This window comes from Pseudophryne corroboree, chromosome 12 (assembly GCF_028390025.1).
Source record: "Pseudophryne corroboree isolate aPseCor3 chromosome 12, aPseCor3.hap2, whole genome shotgun sequence".
Taxonomy (NCBI): domain Eukaryota; kingdom Metazoa; phylum Chordata; class Amphibia; order Anura; family Myobatrachidae; genus Pseudophryne; species Pseudophryne corroboree.
In genome coordinates this window covers 93,430,119-93,452,526 of record NC_086455.1, presented here as the reverse complement: position 1 = coordinate 93,452,526, position 22,408 = coordinate 93,430,119, and the positions used below count along the sequence as shown (strand labels likewise).

General features: G+C 46.0%; 1 protein-coding gene across 2 annotated transcripts in view; it reads right to left on the bottom strand.

The window, feature by feature from the left end:
• Positions 1–22,408, bottom strand: part of CCDC32 (coiled-coil domain containing 32) — a 78,089-nt gene that overhangs the window by 29,543 nt on the left and 26,138 nt on the right. For both annotated transcript variants that reach the window (XM_063947802.1, XM_063947801.1), the window contains exon 2: positions 4,465–4,731. In XM_063947802.1, coding sequence (XP_063803872.1) covers positions 4,465–4,717 — 253 coding nt within the window. In that variant the 5' untranslated portion in view covers positions 4,718–4,731. The remainder of the gene's footprint in view (positions 1–4,464; positions 4,732–22,408) is intronic.

Genomic DNA, 22,408 nt, shown 5'->3' with positions numbered 1-22,408 from the left:
GCAATTCTGTATCCAGAATCATACCCAGGAACGACAGCAGTGTCGTTGGATCCAACTGTGATTTTGGCAAATTTAGGAGCCAACCGTGTTGTTGCAGAAACGCCAGTGAAAGGGCAACATTCTTCAACAATTGTTCCTTGGACCTCGCCTTTATGAGCAGATCGTCCAAGTACGGGATAATTGTGATTCCCTGCTTGCGCAGGAGAACCATAATTTCCGCCATTACTTTGGTGAAAATCCTCGAAGCCGTGGACAGCCCAAACGGCAACGTATAAAATTGGTAATGACAATCCTGCACAGCAAATCTCAGGTAAGCCTGATAAGGAGGATATATGGGGACATGTAAGTAGGCATCTTTTATTTCGACCGACACCATAAAATCTCCCTCCTCCAGACTGGAGATCACTGCTCGTAGAGATTCCATCTTGAACTTGAATTTTTTAAGAAAGAAATTGAGGGATTTTAGGTTTAGAATCGGTCTGACTGAGCCGTCCGGCTTCGGGACCACAAACAGGCTCGAATAAAAGCCTTCCCCCTGTTGAGCCGGGGGTACCGTGACAATCACTTGATTTTGACACAACTTTAGTATCGCAGCGCTTACTATCTCCCTTTCTGGAAGAGAAGCTGGCAAGGCCAATTTGAAAAATCGGTGAGGGGGCACGTCTTGAAACTTTAATTTGTACCCTTGGGTTATTATTTCCAATATCCAAGGATCCAGGTCTGAGTGCACCCAGACCTGACTGAAGAGTCGGAGACGTGCCCCCACCGGTGTGGACTCCCGCAGTGGAGCCCCAGCGTAATGCGGTGGACTTGGTAGAAGCCGGAGAGGACTTCCGCTCATGGGAACTTGCCACAGCCTGTGACCTTTTTCCCCTTCCTCTTCCTCTCGCAGCAAGGAAGGAGGACCCTCGTACTTTTTTGAATTTATTGGGCCGAAAGGACTGCATCTGACAGTGGGGCGTTTTCTTCTGTTGTGCCGGAACATAAGCTAAAAGTGACGACTTACCCACGGTAGCCGTAGACACTAGAGATGAGCGGATTCGGTTTTACTCGGTTCTCAAAACCGAATCTTATTGGCTCACGGATGTCACGTGTTTTGGATAGCCAATAAGATTCGGTTTTGAGAACCGAGTAAAACCGAATCCGCTCATCACTAGTAGACACCAGGTCAGTGAGGCCATCGCCAAACAAGACCCTACCGGTAGTGACTCCATCGCCTTCTTAGAGTCAGCGTCAGCATTCCATTGATGAATCCACAATGCTCTTCTCGCCGAGACTGCCATGGCATTGGCCCTTGATCCCAGAAGGCCAATATCCCTCACAGCTTCTTTTAAATATGCTGCAGCGTCCCTGATGTGATCCTGAGTCAAAAGCACACTATCCCTGTCTAGGGTATCTACCTCAGATGATAAGTTATCTGCCCACCTTTAAATAGCGCTACTCACCCATGCCGCAGCAACGGCAGGCATAAATAAGTGACATAAATGGATTTTAGTGTATTTTCCTGCTTACGATCCGCAGGATCTTTTAGGGCTGCCGTGTTAGGTGACGGGAGCGCTACTTTTTTGGAAAGACGCGATAGATTGTAAGCTTGCGAGCAGGGCCTTCCTACCTCTATGACTGTTATCACCCAGTTTGTTGTTATTTCAAATTGTAAAGCGCAACGGAATTTGCTGCGCTATATAAGAAACTGTTAATAAATAAATAATAATAAATAAAGCTTTGTCTACCGTGGGGATTCACTCCCACCATTCCCTATCCCCAGCAGGGAACGGATATGCCACTGGAATTCTTTTGGGAACATGATTCCTTTTGTCAGGTATCTCCCAAGCTTTTTCAAAAAGTGCGTTCAGCTCATGAGAGGGAGGAAACGTTAACTCAGGTTTCTTTCCTTTATACATACAGACCCTAGTATCAGGAACAGCAGGGTCCTCAGCGATATGTAATACTTCCTTTATCGCTATAATCATGTACTGAATACTCTTAGCCAGTTTCGGATGTAATCTGGCATCACTATAGTTGACACTGGAATCAGAGTCCATGTCGGTATCTGTATCTGTTATCTGGGTAAATGCACGTTTCTGTGACCCCGAAGGGGTCTGGGCCTGTGACAAAGCATTTTCCATGGATTTCCTCCATGTCTGGTTTTTAGACTCAGATTTATCAAATCTCTTAGCCAACTTAGTCACATTTGCGTTTAAAACACTCAACATATTCACCCAATCCTCCGTCACTCTCACAGAATTTCTGTCCCCACTCCAGCCTCCTCCTGGGAAGAGCATTCAGCCTCAGACATGTCGACACACACACATGTACCGACAGCCACAACCACACTGGGGCTATAGGAGACAGACCCACACTAAAGCCTGCCAGAGAGACACAGAGAGAGTTCTGCCAGCTCACACCCACCGCCGATCCCGGTACTGAAGCCAGCACAAGACTGCCCAGACCTGCTAGCGCTTTTACATATAATAATAAATCACCAAATCGCTAGTGCCCCCCCCCCCTCCCCCCGTTTTGCACCCTGTTACTTGCACAGCAGTGTGGAGGTCAGGGCCAGCATCTCTGCAGCCTTCTGTGAAGAGAAAAATGGCACTGATCAGAGCTGTGCAGGCTAAGCCCCACCCACTACATGGCGCGCTTCAGTCCCGCTCAAAAATCTTTATACTGGCGGGGGTCCCTTTACTAGTGCCTGGGCACTGTTATGTCCTATGCCAGTGGTGTTTGAGGTTCCCCATGCTGCCAGGGCGCCCCCGCCCTGCGCCCTGCAGTGCCGTGACCTGTGTGGGAGCATGGCGCGCAGCGCGCCCGCTGCGCGGTACCTCAAACGCATCTTCTGCCATCACTGAAGTCTTCTGATCTTCTCATACTCACCCGGCTTCTGTCTTCTGGTTCTGTGAGGGGGGTGACGGAGCGGCTCCGGGAACAAGCAGCTAGGCGTACCAAGTGATCGAACCTTCTTGAGCTAATGGTGTCCAGTAGTCTAAGATGCAGAGCCCTTGAACTCTTAAAGAAGTAGGTCTGCTTCTCTCCCCTCACTCCCACGATGCAGGGAGCCTGTTGCCAGCAGGTCTCCCTGAAAATAACAAACCTAAAAAAGTATTTTTCTGAGAAACTCTGGAGTGCTCCTCAGTGTGCATCCAGTATCACTGGGCACAGAATCTAACTGGAGTCTGGAGGAGGGGCATAGAGGGAGGAGCCAGTTCACACCCATTCAAAGTCTTATAGTGTGCCCATGTCTCCTGCGGATCCCGTCTATACCCCATGGTTCTTGAAGCATCCCCAGCATCCTCTAGGACGTATGAGAAAAAATATATATATATTTTAATAAAATTAAATGGTTTAGAAAACAAGATGGTCTGATGTAAGTTTCCTGTGGGTTCTGATTACAAAATTCTGCGGCTATGGAAATTCTATAACCAAAAGACAAATGGTTCAATAAGCACTTTCTTAAAATCTATAATGCAGGTCTATACACTCTGTGGCTTTCCAGGTGTTGTGACTTTACAGGGGGAATTCAATTGTTGCTCTGTTTGGTCACGAATAACGCAGACACCCATTTATTTCTGCTCACCTTTCCTGACACACCTAATAGTTTAGACAGGTTTATTAGGGAGAGACCAGCGCAAAAAAATAAAAATATGCTTCCAGTTACTTGCACCTGTCGGCACCATCAATTGAATATCACCCTGTCTAAAAAGACATGCAATCGAATGCAAAACCAATTGAATTACCTCCCATAAGATTTTCCATACTCTCCCAGGTATATAACAGAGCATGCTGGGAATTGTAGTTTGACAATGTCTGGAAAGTCATAGATTGTGCAGACCTGCTTTAGAGAATCCAATTCACTTTCAATCTTTTTATGGCTAGCTGTTGTATTTTACTTTGCTTTATCAGCACTGAAAACTCAAAGTTACCAGTTGGAACTCAAACTGATTAAGGTGGTAAATTCACTAAAACCTGCATCAGCAATACAATATGAATGTCATTTATACACATTTTCCACTGCCAGGATAACCCGGGTTGCAGCGGAAAGGAAAAGAGTTCAGTTACCTGTGAATCCAGCCAGGGTAGCTACCAGGGTCGGACCTTGAATGGACCAGCGTAAAGATCCAGTGTAAACTGGTGACCCAGGTCATCTGACCTTGGTTCCATTTAAAGCCTATGATGAGCCGGATTAGTATGTCATCTCTGAGCACTGGTAGAGTGAAAAAAAAAACTGCACCTGGGTGCAGCGTGAAAGTCGCCAATCTTGAAAAAAACCTGGGTCACAGCTTCGACCCGGCTTTTTGGTGGAGAAGGGGTATAAATGACCAAATCAACGCAAGCCAGTAAAAACAGGTTTATATGCTGGGACATCCCAAAAACACTTCAATATATACACAGTATATCATACTGATGAAATACTCTAATCTCAGTAAAGGCTAAAACATATCGGTAGAAGATGATGCATTTACTTACCTAAAGATGCTAAATACACTTCAGAATCTTGCAATGGAGCCCAAGGTTTTTGGGAGTAACAAAGGGTGTCATGTTCAGTATGACATGCACTAAGGTCCTCATTGATTCCATTAGAAGATGGGCACAGAAATGAGTCTGAAAAGGTTTCAGTCAGGTTAATTTCTTGGATGTCTGGAGCACAAGGACAAATCTCAGCCCACATATCCTGGCTGGACGCAGTGGTTCCAGAATCTATACTTTCAATCATCCTCATGGGTGCAGAGTACTCTGATGGAATAGAACACCAAAATGGTTTACACTAATGTTACAGAAGCATTAGCCTTATTAACTTGAAAGCTGTATTCAAATACAAGCTTCTATCCGCTAGTATGACGCATGAAGTTTGAAAGCAGAGAGAACGATCACTCTTGTAATGTGTATACTGTGACTTCCATATAGCTGCAAACGTTTTGTATTTAATATGTGTCGATGAAATTGTATGAAGAAAGTTACTAAGAAGGGAAAGGTTTATTACTTCGTTGTAGAGCAAAAAGCATGTATTTGAGCAAATGAATCTACTTTTCTTTTAAGCACATTTTAAAGGAGTACGCCTAATTTACTGGTCATTGCAATCACACCCATAAAACACATCGGATTATATTCACGATAATTACATTTCTTCGAGAGACTCCATGACAGCTACATAATGGGTTAAGGACCTGTTTACCTCAGAACAGCACAAGTTTTTACAGGGACCGCCCTCCCTTGCAATATACATGTATTCCATGTCTTTTTGAGCGTCTCTGTATAACATTTACTGAAAAAAACACACACTCATTGACTGCAATGGAGTCTCTCGAAGAAATGGAATTCAGTGAGTATAATCCAATGTTTTCTTCTTCGTCACCCCATGGCAGCCACACAATGGGACATACCAAAGGTTTATACAATAACCAGGAGGAGGGACAAAAATAATAGCCAATCACATAATTTCTAATAGATTATATTTATGTTAGTGCTTCTTGCTAAACTTTATCTCCAAACTAAGATTTTGATATATTCAAAGCATAATGATTTGTAAATGTGTGGACAGAAAACCATGCTGCTGCCTTACACATATCTTTGATTGATGCATCCGACTCTCTTGCCCAGCGTGTAGCCACTGCTCGATTCGAGTGTGCCTTAAGAATCCTTGGTTTCTTGAGACCTTCTTTTTTATACACAAAACTAATGGCCTCTGTTATTTGTTTAGTAGGAGCCTGACCTTTCTTATTCCCAGCTGGTAAAATAATTAGTTTTTATGCGCTTCTGAATTCCTTTACTCTTGACAAATAAACAGATATTGCTCTTACTAAATCTAGAGTGTAAGAGAGATATATAAGCGTCGCACAGATGTACAGTAAAATTGATAGAATTTGTTGTGTATAAACGCCCTTTCCCCGTTTATTAAATTAATTAAATATCACAGTATATTTATCGGGGGGTATTCCTGGAATAGAGTTTAACTTGCAACATTAACAGAAAGAAGAAAGTATTCCTTGTTAAGGGCACACACAGGCTCATACACTTTTAAATAAGAATTTACTTACCGATAATTCTATTTCTCGGAGTCCGTAGTGGATGCTGGGGTTCCTGAAAGGACCATGGGGAATAGCGGCTCCGCAGGAGACAGGGCACAAAAAGTAAAGCTTTACGATCAGGTGGTGTGTACTGGCTCCTCCCCCTATGACCCTCCTCCAAGCCTCAGTTAGGATACTGTGCCAGGACGAGCGTACACAATAAGGAAGGATTTATGAATCCCGGGTAAGACTCATACCAGCCACACCAATCACACCGTACAACCTGTGATCTAAACCCAGTTAACAGTATGATAACAGAGGAGCCTCTGAAAGATGGCTCCCTACAACAATAACCCGAATTAGGTAACAATAACTATGTACAATTATTGCAGATAATCCGCACTTGGGATGGGCGCCCAGCATCCACTACAGACTCCGAGAAATAGAATTATCGGTAAGTAAATTCTTATTTTCTCTATCGTCCTAGTGGATGCTGGGGTTCCTGAAAGGACCATGGGGATTATACCAAAGCTCCCAAACGGGCGGGAGAGTGCGGATGACTCTGCAGCACCGAATGAGAGAACTCCAGGTCCTCCTTAGCCAGGGTATCAAATTTGTAGAATTTTACAAACGTGTTCTCCCCCGACCACGTAGCCGCTCGGCAGAGTTGTAATGCCGAGACCCCTCGGGCAGCCGCCCAAGAAGAACCCACCTTCCTTGTGGAGTGGGCTTTTACCGATTTTGGCTGTGGCAGGCCTGCCACAGAATGTGCAAGCTGAATCGTACTACAAATCCAGCGAGCAATAGTCTGCTTAGACGCAGGAGCGCCCAACTTGTTGGGAGCATATAGTATAAACAGTGAGTCAGATTTCCTGACTCCAGCTGTCCTTGAAATGTATATTTTTAAAGCTCTGACAACGTCCAACAACTTGGAGTCCTCCAAGTCGCTTGTAGCCGCAGGCACTACAATAGGCTGGTTCAGATGAAATGCTGACACCACCTTAGGGAGAAAATGCGGACGAGTCCGCAGTTCTGCCCTGTCCGAATGGAAAATCAGATATGGGCTTTTGTAAGATAAAGCTGCCAGTTCTGACACTCTCCTGGCCGAAGCCAGGGCTAGTAGCATGGTCACTTTCCATGTGAGATATTTCAAATCCACAGTTTTTAGTGGTTCAAACCAATGAGATTTGAGAAAGTCCAAAACAACATTGAGATCCCACGGTGCCACTGGAGGCACCACAGGGGGCTGTATATGCAGCACTCCCTTAACAAAAGTCTGGACTTCAGGAACTGAAGCCAATTCTTTCTGGAAGAAAATCGACAGGGCCGAAATTTGAACCTTAATAGATCCCAATTTGAGACCCATAGACAATCCTGATTGCAGGAAATGTAGGAATCGACCCAGTTGAAATTCCTCCGTCGGAGCACTCCGATCCTCGCACCACGCAACATATTTTCGCCAAATGCGGTGATAATGTTGCGCGGTTACTTCCTTCCTTGCTTTAATCAAAGTAGGAATGACTTCTTCCGGCATGCCTTTTTCCTTTAGGATCCGGCGTTCAACCGCCATGCCGTCAAACGCAGCCGCGGTAAGTCTTGAAACAGACAGGGACCCTGCTGAAGCAAGTCCCTTCTCAGAGGTAGAGGCCACGGATCTTCCGTGATCATCTCTTGAAGTTCCGGGTACCAAGTCCTTCTTGGCCAATCCGGAACCACTAGTATCGTTCTTACGCCTCTTTGCCGTATAATTCTCAATACTTTTGGTATGAGAGGCAGAGGAGGAAACACATACACCGGCTGGTACACCCAAGGCGTTACCAGCGCGTCCACAGCTATTGCCTGCGGATCTCTTGACCTGGCGCAATACCTGTCCAGTATTTTGTTGAGGCGAGACGCCATCATGTCCACCATTGGTCTTTCCCAACGGGTTACCAGCATGTGGAAAACTTCTGGATGAAGACCCCACTCTCCCGGGTGAAGGTCGTGTCTGCTGAGGAAGTCTGCTTCCCAGTTGTCCACTCCCGGGATGAACACTGGTGACAGTGCTATCACATGATTCTCTGCCCAGCGAAGAATCCTTGCAGCTTCTGCCATTGCACTCCTGCTTCTTGTGCTGCCCTGTCTGTTCACATGGGCGACTGCCGTGATGTTGTCCGACTGGATCAACACCGGTTTTCCTTGAAGCAGAGGTTCTGCCTGGCTTAGAGCATTGTAGATTGCTCTTAGTTCCAGAATGTTTATGTGAAGAGACGTTTCCAGGCTCGACCACACGCCCTGGAAGTTTCTTCCTTGTGTGACTGCTCCCCAGCCTCTCAGGCTGGCGTCCGTGGTCACCAGGATCCAATCCTGTATGCCGAATCTGCGGCCCTCCAATAGATGAGCACTCTGCAACCACCACAGAAGAGATACCCTTGTCCTTGGAGACAGGGTTATCCGCTGGTGCATCTGAAGATGCGACCCTGACCATTTGTCCAACAGATCCCTCTGGAAAATTCTTGCGTGGAATCTGCCGAATGGAATTGCTTCGTAAGAAGCCACCATTTTTCCCAGGACTCTTGTGCATTGATGTACAGACACCTTTCCTGGTTTTAGGAGGTTCCTGACAAGTTCGGATAACTCCTTGGCTTTTTCCTCCGGGAGAAAAACCTTTTTCTGAACCGTGTCCAGAATCATCCCTAGGAACAGCAGACGTGTTGTCGGAATTAACTGGGATTTTGGAATATTCAGAATCCACCCGTGCTGTTTTAGCACTTCTTGAGACAGTGCTAATCCCATCTCTAGCTGTTCTCTGGACCTTGCCCTTATTAGGAGATCGTCCAAGTATGGGATAATTAATACGCCTTTTCTTCGAAGAAGAATCATCATCTCGGCCATTACCTTGGTAAAGACCCGAGGTGCCGTGGACAATCCAAACGGCAGCGTCTGAAACTGATAGTGACAGTTCTGTACGACGAACCTGAGGTACCCCTGGTGTGAGGGGTAAATTGGAACGTGGAGATACGCATCCTTGATGTCCAAGGATACCATAAAGTCCCCTTCTTCCAGGTTCGCTATCACTGCTCTGAGTGACTCCATCTTGAACTTGAACTTCTTTATGTACAGGTTCAAGGATTTCAGATTTAGAATAGGTCTTACCGAGCCATCCGGCTTCGGTACCACAAATAGAGTGGAATAATACCCCTTTCCTTGTTGTAAAAGAGGTACCTTGACTATCACCTGCTGAGAGTACAGCTTGTGAATGGCTTCCAAGACCGTCACCCTGTCGGAGGGGGACGTTGGTAAAGCAGACTTCAGGAAACGGCGAGGTGGATCCGTCTCTAGTTCCAACCTGTACCCCTGAGATATTATCTGCAGGATCCAGGGATCTACCTGCGAGTGAGCCCACTGCGCGCTGAAATTCTTGAGACGACCCCCCACCGCCCCCGAGTCCGCTTGAGAAGCCCCAGCGTCATGCTGAGGCTTTTGTAGAAGCGGGGGAGGGCTTCTGTTCCTGGAAAGGAGCTGCCTGTTGCAGTCTCTTCCCCCTTCCTCTGCCTCGTGGCAGATATGAATATCCCTTTGCTCTCTTGTTTTTAAAGGAACGAAAGGGCTGCGGTTGAAAAGTCGGTGTCTTTTTCTGTTGGGGAGTGACTTGAGGTAAAAAGGTGGATTTCCCGGCTGTAGCCGTGGCCACCAAATCCGATAGACCGACACCAAATAACTCCTCCCCTTTATACGGCAAAACTTCCATATGCCGTTTTGAGTCCGCATCACCTGACCACTGTCGCGTCCATAAACTTCTTCTGGCCGAAATGGACATAGCACTTACCCGTGATGCCAGTGTGCAAATATCCCTCTGTGCATCACGCATATAAAGAAATGCATCCTTTATTTGCTCTAAAGACAGTAAAACATTGTCCCTATCCAGGGTATCAATATTTTCAATCAGGGACTCTGACCAAGCTACCCCAGCACTGCACATCCAGGCTGTCGCTATAGCTGGTCGTAGTATAACACCTGTATGTGTGTATATACTTTTTTGGATATTTTCCATCCTCCTATCTGCTGGATCTTTAAGTGCGGCCGTCTCAGGAGAGGGTAACGCCACTTGTTTTGATAAGCGTGTGAGCGCCTTGTCCACCCTAGGAGGTGTTTCCCAGCGCGCCCTAACCTCTGGCGGGAAAGGGTATAAAGCCAATAACTTCTTTGAAATTAGCATTTTTTTATCGGGGGCAACCCACGCTTCATCACACACCTCATTTAATTCATCTGATTCAGGAAAAACTATAGGTAGTTTTTTCACACCCCACATAATACCCTGTTTTGTGGTACCTGTAGTATCAGCAATATGTAACGCCTCCTTCATTGCCAAAATCATATAACGTGTGGCCCTACTGGAAAATACGGTTGATTCATCACCGTCGCCACTGGAATCAGTGCCTGTGTCTGGGTCTGTGTCGACCGACTGAGGCAAAGGGCGTTTTACAGCCCCTGACGGTGTTTGAGGCGCCTGGACAGGTGCTAATTGATTGTCCGGCCGTCTCATGTCGTCAAACGACTGCTTTAGCGTGTTGACACTATCCCGTAATTCCATAAATAAAGGCATCCATTCTGGTGTCGACCCCCTAGGGGGTGACATCCCCATATTTGGCAATTGCTCCGCCTCCACACCAATATCGTCCTCATACATGTCGACACACACGTACCGACCCACAGCAGACACACAGGGAATGCTCTTAAAGAAGACAGGACCCCACTAGCCCTTTGGGGAGACAGAGGGAGAGTTTGCCAGCACACACCAAAAAGCGCTATATATGACAGGGATAGCCTTATAATAAGTGCTCCCTGTATAGCTGCTTTAATAATATAATTTTGCCACAATTTTGCCCCCCCTCTCTTGTTTTACCCTGTTTCTGTAGTGCAGTGCAGGGGAGAGCCTGGGAGCCTTCCTGACCAGCGGAGCTGTGTGAGGAAAATGGCGCTGTGTGCTGAGGAGATAGGCCCCGCCCCTTTTTCGGCGGGCTCGTCTCCCGCTCTTTAGTGGATTCTGGCAGGGGTTAAATATCTCCATATAGCCCCCGGAGGCTATATGTGAGGTATTTTTAGCCAAAATAGGTTTTCATTTGCCTCCCAGGGCGCCCCCCTCCCAGCGCCCTGCACCCTCAGTGACTGCCGTGTGAAGTGTGCTGAGAGGAAAATGGCGCACAGCTGCAGTGCTGTGCGCTACCTTAAGAAGACTGAGGAGTCTTCTGCCGCCGATTCTGGACCTCTTCTCGTTTCAGCATCTGCAAGGGGGCCGGCGGCGAGGCTCCGGTGACCATCCAGGCTGTACCTGTGATCGTCCCTCTGGAGCTAATGTCCAGTAGCCAAGAAGCCAATCCATCCTGCACGCAGGTGAGTTCACTTCTTCTCCCCTAAGTCCCTCGTTGCAGTGATCCTGTTGCCAGCAGGACTCACTGTAAAATAAAAAACCTAAGCTAAACTTTTCTAAGCAGCTCTTTAGGAGAGCCACCTAGATTGCACCCTTCTCGGCCGGGCACAAAAATCTAACTGAGGCTTGGAGGAGGGTCATAGGGGGAGGAGCCAGTACACACCACCTGATCGTAAAGCTTTACTTTTTGTGCCCTGTCTCCTGCGGAGCCGCTATTCCCCATGGTCCTTTCAGGAACCCCAGCATCCACTAGGACGATAGAGAAAATAACTTTAAGTCATCATCCTAAAAGATAGATGACCATTAATCGATTAAAATACCTGTATAACTTTTATTAGATATATGTTAGTAGCTTACGAAATCTGCACAAGTGAAAGAATGAAAAAATGTGAATCAGTGTACAAATTAAATATGGATTAAAAAGCTAAACCACTGTTCTTGTGTGTTTTGTATTTACTTTTAGAGTGTATAGGAATACTGCTGAAGTATTGTATAATACAATACTGTAGTAGTTTCAGTTGTTACAAGAGGATACATTTATATCGTTACTAAGCTGATGCAAATTCCTATTTATTTATAAAGTAACCTCAATGTTACTTCAATTATTATCACATGGGAACATATAGGAGGTGTGCGCATCACCTACATAAAATGATCCCTTCGTGACTCAGGCACAGCTTGTATGCCCTCTCTATAACAGATAGTATATTATATATACAACTGAGATATACAATATCAGGTATCTAAATTCATTTATTGATACACAATTGTGCACCATTAAATAGAGCTTTCTCAGTTCGTCCAAATGAAATGTAGTGAGATATATCAGTTTACCATCTAATGGACAATGTCGAGTATGTGTGTGTACTTTACCATACACTCGATAACAGCTACTGGCAACAATTGAGAGTCACTATTCAATATCATAATGTATCTCTTTGTAGCCTTTAAATGTATCAAAAGGCCTACGTAGGTATGTTTTAATAATATCTCAAATGTGCACACGGCTGAGTAACTAACTGTATTGTATATCACGTCTGTTCTAATACGTCATCCTGAGTCCGCTTATATATAATCCACATTATGATATACAAATTCACCTATTCAGGCAATTGTGGGGGTAATTCTGAGTTGATCGCAGCAGGATTTTTGTTAGCAGTTGGGCAAAACCATGTGCACTGCAGGGGAGGCAGATATAACATGTGCAGAGAGAGTTAGATTTGGGTGGGGTGCGTTCAATCTGCAATCTAAATTGCAGTGTAAAAATAAAGCAGACAGTATTTACCCTGCACAGAAACAAAATAACCCACCCAAATCTAAGGTTGTGTACACACGGTGAGATCCTTGCTATGCCCGATTTTCACTTACGATTTCCCTTGAATTCCCCCGGAGCCCAGATAGCACAGATTTTGACTAACTTTTCTTGAGATATGGATTATGTGTGCTTACGATTTTGGCTTATGTGAGATGTCATTGACATGCGAGATGAACTAGATAGTACACCGATCTAGCAAGGATTGACTTGCCTGCACAGTCTATCTTTTCTTGCGATGCCGACCTGGCGGGACCGCGCATCGGGATCGCAAGGTGACTTTCACCTTGCAATCTGCACTAACTTCTCTTGCGATTTTGACTATATAGTCAAAATCAAAAGAAAATATCTCACCGTGTGTACACACCATAACTCTCTCTGCACATGTTATATCTGCCTCCCCTGCAGTGCACATGGTTTTGCCCAATTGCTAACAAAAATCCTGCTGCGATCAACTCAGAATTACCCCCTATATGTAATCAGTCACCATAATACCATATTTATAATACGTCGGGCAGTATTGTATAATAAGGCGCCTTTCAGCGTCCACCGTTAGTAATTATAATAGTGTGTCTAATTCTGTCCGGACACCGGTGGATTATTCAAAGCGGCCAGCGATCTCCCTAGATTTCACTTACGGGTATCACTTGACACATACATCATAAGCCTGCTTAAATATATTATGAGTTTATGATAATCTCAAATGTGTACACATATAGATGTTTATTGACACTATACGTCACGTATCCCAGCATTAGCCGACATGAAAATCATGAGTCCATTTGTGTGTATTTCACACTATGCTGTTTAAATTACCCTGTCCAGGCACTGTCACACCCAGATAATCACTCTATCAGTATACGGATATGCAGTCCGTCTGGCGGTATTCTATACTGAAGCGCCTCTCAGCACCCTCCGTCAGTGAGTATAGTAGTGTGCTAAGATTTACCCGGACAGTGGTAATGTTGCTAGCCATGGCTATTGAGCCCCCAGGAGGCTATTCATACATCATATGGTACACACATAACGCAGGGTATTAACATGCACGTGTGTCCAGAGTCTCCACTGACACACAGCTATTTGAGATATCAATGACTGCATATCACTATACTGATAGAGTGATTATCTGGGTGGAACAGTGCCTGGACAGGGTAATTTAAACAGCATATTATAGGACTAGCCTCTTAGGACTAGATTTAAATCCCAAGGAGCCACCATGGATCTAGTTTGAGGACATATCCTATTAATTGCTTGACAACATTTCTTACTAAAGGGGGGTACACACGGAGCGATAATCTAAGCAATCTGACTAGATTGCTTAGTTTTTCAGCAAGATCGCTCCGTGTGTAGCCCTAAAAGCGATAGCGATGCGCAGCCCCGCACATCGCTATCGCTGGTGCTAGAATGGCCTGCATGCCCCCCCGTCTCCCCCTGCACGCTCAGCACAGATCGCGCTGTGCTGAGCGGCGGGAGAGATGTGTGCTGAGCGGTTTGCTCAGCACACATCTCTCCTGCATCGGCCCGTCTATATGGGCCTTAACTCTTTCTTCTTACAGCTTCTTATCTAGGAGTAAACTAATCACTGATATATGGACCTTAAGAGTAGAAGTTGCCAAACCCTTAATAAGTTTATCATGTAAGAACTGTAACACTTGTGCATTATTTGCATTTATCGCATTTACTGTAAATACTACTAATTTACTATAAATGTCTTCCAAACTTTTGTTATATATTTGTGATGAATTTTCATTCCTTGCCTGTAACAAAAGTTGAATCACTTGGTCAGAAAGTCCTTTCTGTTTTTTGATTTTCCGCTCAATCTTCAAGCCGCAAAATAGATTTAATGACAAATATAAACAAAAAGAAACTCTGAATTATTTTCCAGAATGCTTCCGTACATCTCTGATGATTTGGGATCTGTGCATGTGCAGATCCAGGGCTACGATGTCGCTCCTTATGCCTAAATGCTGCAGCATGATTGTTTACATTAAAGCAGCAAATAGTTTTAAAGGCAAAACCAGGTAGTATTAGGCAAAACCTGGTACTAATTCTGTTCAATCTGGATAAACAGGAGTCTGAAACAGTTAGACCATTGTTAGATAAATATTAGATATTTCACGTGGTAAAAAAAAAAAAAAAAAAAAAACAGGATCCCAGGAAAAACAGGGACACAAAAGGAGCACTATAAATCAGACAAATGCACAGGTTTTATTAAGGGTTTAATTTACAAAGCAACCCTAAGCTTCTGATGACGGGATGCAGTCAGTTTACCTCCAATCAAAATCCCAACGTTCAAAATCCCGACACCAATTGACCGATGGTCAAAATCCCGACAAGGTCAAAATCCTGACAAGGTAAAAATACCGGCATGTAAAATGCCGACAGGTCAAAATACCGACATGAGATTTTCATGATTTTTTTTAATTGAAACCGACTTGTTCATACTTTACCATCCCAGTGGACCTGGAGGGGGAATATAATAATGTGCCGAGCGCAGCGAGGCACCGTGCCCGAAGCATGGCAAGCGCAGCGAGCCATGCGTGGGCGCGCGGTACACTTTATATGGTGTCCATGTTGACTCATGTCGACATACACACAAAAAAAACAACAAAAACTGCATGTCAGTATTTTGACCTGTCGGCATTTTACATGTTGGTATTTTGACCTTGTCGGTATTTTAAATGTCGGTATTTTGTCCATGTCGGGATTTTGACCATCGGTCAATTGGTGTCGGGATTTTGAACGTCGGGATTTTGATTGGAGGTATTTCATACCGATCCCCTGATGACAATTATGTCCATATTTAAAATGGCAATGCTTTTACTAGCAAGACTCAGCTAGTCAAAGCAGATCAGAAGAAACACTATGAATTGACTTGGGGAAGAACACAATTATACAATGCTGCTATGGAAATCGGCGCAAAAATAAAAAACCCAATTGTAAAGCGCAATGTAATATGCTGGTGCTACATAAATAAAATGTTAAGAAAAAATAGTTCCGAAATATTAATTATGTAACCCCATCAAAAAAAGACTGCACAATGGTATTACAAGTTTTAACTTATAAAATTATTATATCTACATGAAGGAATCAAAAAACAAAACAATTTTTTTTTTAAAAAAAGGAGGGAATGGGCTAAAAGCATCAGTCTGTTCAACTCAATTTAAAATATACCATAATAAATAACTAAACATTTAGAAATTAGTTTGATATGCACAACAGAATACGGTTATTCAGTCTTTTTCAGTAGTCAATCTATATAAACACAGACTTGCAGTTTTAATAATAGTATCAAATACTGTTATTGCAGATGTACTTTCATTGTTCAGCCTTCAGTACTGGGAGTCAATGGAAAAAAATTGTTAAAGGATCATTGGTGCATCTGATAATGGGTGCAGGGTGTGCAGTGCATACAGGCACCCTGCACCCATATTTAATACTAACATGTCGGCTCTGCAGCAGCAGCACAAATCACTGGAAAAATGGGGTGATGGCCATTTTCCTGGAGATTTGCTCATGTGCAGTAGAGAAGTCTTTGGGAACAAGACAAGGGTGCATTGTTCCCGGAGACCAGCACATGCACAGTAGACTAGGGATGGCCATCGACCATCGATGATTCAAAATCGATGGTTTATGACCAATGTTGAATGCTTTTGCCATCGATGGAAGAGAACCAGTTGGTTTCCCTCGATCGATGGCACAGCTTAAAGAATTATTTTTTTAATGCAAGGTGCCAGGACAAGGAGCATAGCTCCGCCCCCGACATCCGCTAAGCTCAGTCCCCGGTATTTTTATTGGCCCAAGGCCCAGCAAGCATCTTTCAGTGGCCATCGATGGTTCACCATAGATGGCTTATGCAGTTATGCACTATCGATGGTTATAACTGATGGCACCATCGATGGACAGCCCTCGATGACCATCACTACAGTAGACTCTTACACAATGCCAGAGTCTACTGCACTATAGAGAGGAGGGGGCCTGCACGGAGTCTGCACAAAGGTACTCTCCTCTCTTAACTGACAATTTTTTCCCCCCACAAAACCGCTCAGAAATTGCTTTTTTTTTTTTAAATTACAGTTTAAAAAGTATTTTTAGTAATATATTAAAAAGGAGATTTATGGTAGACTTACCATGGTTAAATCTCTTTCTGCGAGGTACATTGGTTCCACAGGGAAATATCGGGGTGTAGAGATGGATCTTGATCCAGGCACCAACAGGCTAAAGCTTTAGACTGTCCCAGGATGCATTGGGGCTTCCTCTATAACCCCGCCTCCAGGCACTGTGAGCTCAGTTTCATTAACCAATCCAATGCAAAGCAGGTAAAAGAGAAGGTAGATGTTAGTCACATAGAACCACGTTCTCACGACAGGAGAAGGGACTAGCGGCTAATGCCATACAAACTCATAGAAGCTAGGTGCGTCAGGGTGGCCGCCCTGTGGAACCAATGTACCTCGCTGAAAGAGATTTAACCATGGTAAGTCTACCATAAATCTCCTTTTCTGCAGCGGGGTACATTGGTGTCCACAGGGAAACATCGGGGATGTCCTAAAGCAGTTCCTCATGGGAGGGGACGCACTGTAGCGGGTACAAGAACGCCGGGTCCAAAGGAAGCCTCCTGGGAGGCGGAAGTATCAAAGGCATAGAACCTGATGAACGTGTTCACAGAGAACCACTTAGCCGTCTTGCACAATTGTTCAGCGGACGCGCCTTGGCGGGATGCCCCAGAAAGGTCCAACAGACCAAGTAGAATGGGCTTTGATAGCAGCAGGAGCTGGGAGTCCAGCCTGTGCATAGGCTTGTGCAATCACCATTCTAATCCATCTGGCCAAGATTTGCTTATTTGCAGGCCAACCACGTTTGTGAAAACCAAACAGTACAAAAAGGGTATCTGATCTCCTGATAGAGGCAGTCCTCTCCACATAAATACGGAGAGACCTTACCACATCCAAAGACCGCTCTTTGGAGGACAAATCAGAAGAGATAAAGGCCGGAAACCACAATCTCTTGGTTAAGGTGAAAAGATGATTCCACCTTAGGCAAATAACCAGGGCGAGTTCTAAGAACTGCCCGGTCACTGTGAAATATCAGAAAGGGAGGACTACAGGATAGAGCAGCTAGGTCTGACACTCTCCTAGCAGAGGCAATAGCCAGTAGGAACAGGACCTTGACCGTGAGCCATTTAAGGTCCACTGACTCAAGAGGTTCAACTGGAGACTCTTGCAGGGCATTCACGACAACAGACAGATCCCATGGAGCCACAGAAGGAACATAGGGGGTCATTCAGAGTTGATCGCACGCTAGCTATTTTTTGCAGCGCTGCGAACAGATCAAAACACAGCAAAACTGCGCATGCGTATGCATGAGCAGACGTGTCGTATGGGTACAAAGCAGATCGGTGCTGGGCGATGGATTTAACGAAGAATCAATTTGCACAGCCGATCGCAAGAAGATTGACAGGAAGAAGACGTTTATGGGTGCCAACTGACATTTTCAGGGAGTGGTTGGAAAAACGCAGGCGTGTCCAAGTGTTTGCAGGGCGGGTGCCTGACGTCAGAAACAGCACAAACTGTTTTTGTACCGCTCGGCTGCACAAGCGTTCGCACACTTGCCAAGCGAAAATACACTCCCCCATAGGCGGCGACTATCTGATCGCAGCGCTGCAAAAAATAGCTAGCGAGCGATCAACTCGGAATGACCCACATAGGGAGGCTGAATCCGTAAAACACTCTGAGTGAAAGTATGGACGTCAGGAATAGACGCAATTTTTCTCTGAAACAACACCGACAAGGCAGAGATATGAACCTTGAGGGAGGCCAGACGAAGGCCTAAATCCAGGCCTTGTTGTAGAAAAGCCAGAAGTCTCGAAGTACTGAATTTGTAAGCATCGTAAGTCTTAGCAGCACACCAGGTGAAGTAAGAATTCCAGACCCTGTAATAAATCCGCGCAGATGCCGGTTTGCGGGCCTTCAGCATAGTGAGCGAAGCTTCAAGAGCCACGCCGTCAAAGCCAGTCTGGCCAGGTCCGGGTAGACACAAGGGCCCTGAACAAGGAGGTCTGGGCGTTAAGGATGTAGAAGAGGACGCTCGATCGATAGACCTTGCAGGTCTGAGAACCAATGCCGACTTGGCCACGCTGGAGCGACTACAAGTAGTATTCCTCCTTCTTGTTTGAACTTCCACAGTACCCTGGGCAGGAGTGACACTGGAGGGAACACGTAGGGCAGCCAAAAGTTCCATGGAATTGCCAGTGCGTTAACGAACGCTGCTTGAGGATCCCTGGTTCTGGATCCGAAGGCCAGAACTTTGTGATTGTGTTGAGATGCCATCAGGTCTACATCTGGTAGGCCCCACTTGTCCACTAGGAGTTTAAAGACTTCCTGATGAAGACTCCACTCTCCGGCGTGCACGTCCTGATGACTGAGGAAATACGCTTCCCAGTTGAGGACTCACAGAATGAACACTGCCGATACTGCTGGCAGATGGCGTTCTGCCCAACGAAGGATTTTTGACACTTCCATCATTGCCATGCGGCTTCAAGTACCGCCCTGATGATTTATGTATGCCACAGTGGTGGCGTTGTCTGACCGTACTTGAACAGGCCTGTTCTGTATCAGAGGCAGGGCGAGAGACAAAGCATTGAACACTGCCCGCAATTCCAGAAAGTTTATCGGGAAGAGTAATTCCTCCATGGTCCACCGACCCTGGAAAGAGTGTTGCTCCAACACTGCGCCCCAACCCCTCAGACTGGCAGCCGTAGTCAGTAGGACCCAGTTGGGGATCCAGAAAAGATGGCCCATGCTCAACTGCTGGTCCTGTAGCCACCAGGTCAGCGACAGACAAACCTCCAGAGACAAGGAGATCATGTGAGACCTGATCCGATGAGGTAGGCCGTCCCACTTGGAAAGGCCCTCTGCAGAGGGCGGGAATGAAATGGAGCGTACTCTACCATGTCGAACGCCGACACCATGAGGCCTAGTACTTGCATCGCCGAGTGTATTGACACTCTGAGGCGAGAAAGGAAGTATCTGATCCTGTCCTGAAGTTTCAGGACCTTCTCTGGAGACAGAAACAGCTGTTGACTGTGCGTGTCCAGCAGTGCCCCCAGGTGCAACATGCTCCTAGCAGGGACCAGCAAGGACTTCTTCCAGTTGATGAGCTAGCCACCCGTGGGCTTGTAGGAAGTTTACCGTCAGTTGTAGATAACTGAGGAGGGCATAGGGGTATATTCAATTGAAGTCGGATCCATTCCGACATGCATTTGTCGAAATGGATCCGACAACACCTATTATACTGTGCGCCGGGATCCCGACAGTCGGCATACTGAAGACCACCCAATCATAGATGACTGATGTCACGGTTTTCTCAATATGATCAAATAAATGACCCATTATAACTATTACATATTAAGCTCTGATGACACAATGTTAACAGAATATTACCGAGTTTTAGCTATGTATCAGGAATAACTTTTGGCACTACTGAAGTCAAACTGCGGACGTTGGACAGATGACACAGGGTAAAAGGGGCCTCTTCCCCTCTTCCTGCTGAAGATGAAGGATCTGCAGTGCTGAATATTCTCTGGTAAAGAGTAGATTTGTTAGACACACCCTGTATCACTGAGTATCTAACAATTGATCCAGTTGTGTTTGCCGTGTTAAGGATTGCCTCTTTAAAAACAAGGGCTGACTCGCACTAAGGGCCTAATTCAGATCTGATCGCTGGGCAGCGATTTTGCAGTGCAAATCTCATCTCAATTCGACTTTTTCAAGTCGAATTGAGATGAGTGACCCAGAGGAGGAGAGGGGGGCTGAGCCACAGGGCGAGCCGCCGGCAGCCAGAGGAGATCAGCGCTACAGTAGCGCTGCAGCAGGGTGTCACACAGCCACCCGACCTCACGGCAGTGTCCACCCGGCTCCAACATGTCCCAACTGAGGGCTGGTGCTGACCAGGGGAAGCCTCAGTTTTAGGGGCTGAGGTGTATGTGAACCTTTAGCACAGATGCCCGAAGGCGTGACCAAGACAACTTTGTAAAAGTTTAAAATGTTTTACTGAACACAGTTCACTTTGCACATTGACAGTTCACAGAAGACAGTGGTACTCAGTATTATGGAGTTGTAGCACAACAGGAGAAAACACAGTTCCTTACGTATAGGTGTAGTAGGATGCTGTTGAGAGTAGTGTAACTCAGTAAAGCCTTGGAAGACCTGGAAATGGAATAGTCCAGAGAACCAACAGCCATCCGCTGTATAGATGGTATGAGTAGAAACTGATCAGCAGATGACACACTGGAAGCTGGAAATGCTGGTGGAATGCTAAATGAGGCGAGTACTTGTGAACTGCCAGGGATGCCGGGTGGAACCGGCCCAGGTGGTGAGGGTGCTACGGAACTCACGGATGAAGCGAGGTTTAGCTGATAGGAACACCGATGATGAACTGTGAGATGATGTTGGAACACCGATGTAGTAGGAGATCAAAAGAGGAAACACAGATGAAGCTAGCGATCGATGGCGGAACACCAATGGTGACTGGAGACCGATGGCGGAACACCGATGGTGACTGGAGATCGATGGCGGAACACCGATGGCGGAACACCGATGGTGACTGGAGATCGATGGCGGAACATCGATGGTTACTGGCAGGGCAGAGCACCGCTGGAAGCCGGTGTTGGGTAACTGCCGATCACAGGATACAATACTGGGACACTGCAGAGTCAGGCTGCACTGCAAGATGGTAGCTGGTGCGGGTCTCTAGTGGAGCTAGACGCAGGAGCTGGAATCCCTGGAACAATAGCCGAGTAACCACAGACAGGAGAGCCTTGTATCACTGGGTTTGACAACCAAAGCACTGACATCTTTCCAGCCCAGGGACAGGATATTTATACCTGCTGGGAAGCAGGCATTGGCTGGTTGATTAAGCAGAGTCTAGAGTGCAGCTGCTGGATAATTAGGCAGAGACCAGAGTGCAGCTGATAGGCTGAAAAGTAACATGTGATGTAAACAAACATGGCTGCGCCCATGTTTGAATTTGGAGGGAAAGACTGTTTGTAACTTGCATGTGAGTTTTAACCATGATGCTGCAGAATCACAATGAAGAGACTTGAGGCAATGGGATGCAGCGTGCTGCACGCAGACAGTGCAGATGGAATCCAGGCTTGGAACGCTGGGAAAGTCTCAGGAGGCATTTGGAAGGTAAATACAGATGATCGTGACACAGCAAGCTTGCTGGAGCCGGGTGGACGCTGCCGTGAGCGGCGCAGCTGTGTGACACCCTGCTGCAGCGCTGTGCTGTAGCGCTGATCTCCTCTGGCTGCCCGCGGCTCTCCCCCCTCTCCTGCTCTGGGTCCGCATCTCAGTCCAACATCTTTTGATGTCGTACTGAGATGGTCGAAAAGGGGGCTAAAACCTGTCGGTTTTGGCCCTGTTTTCGACACAAGCACGTGGATCGGCAGCTATTCCGCCGATCCACGTGCTTTTCGACAAGTCGAATTCATCGACTTGTTGAAAATTTTTAATAGGTCGAATCACGATTCGATCTTAAAAAGTCGAAAACTGCCATCTTTTCTACAGAGGGCCGTTTTCGACTTCAATTGAATATACCCCATAGTGGGAGTTTGCCAGAATCAGCAAGTCGTCCAGATACGGCAAGATCCTGACTCCCTGGCGATGGAGATAAGCCGTCATCACG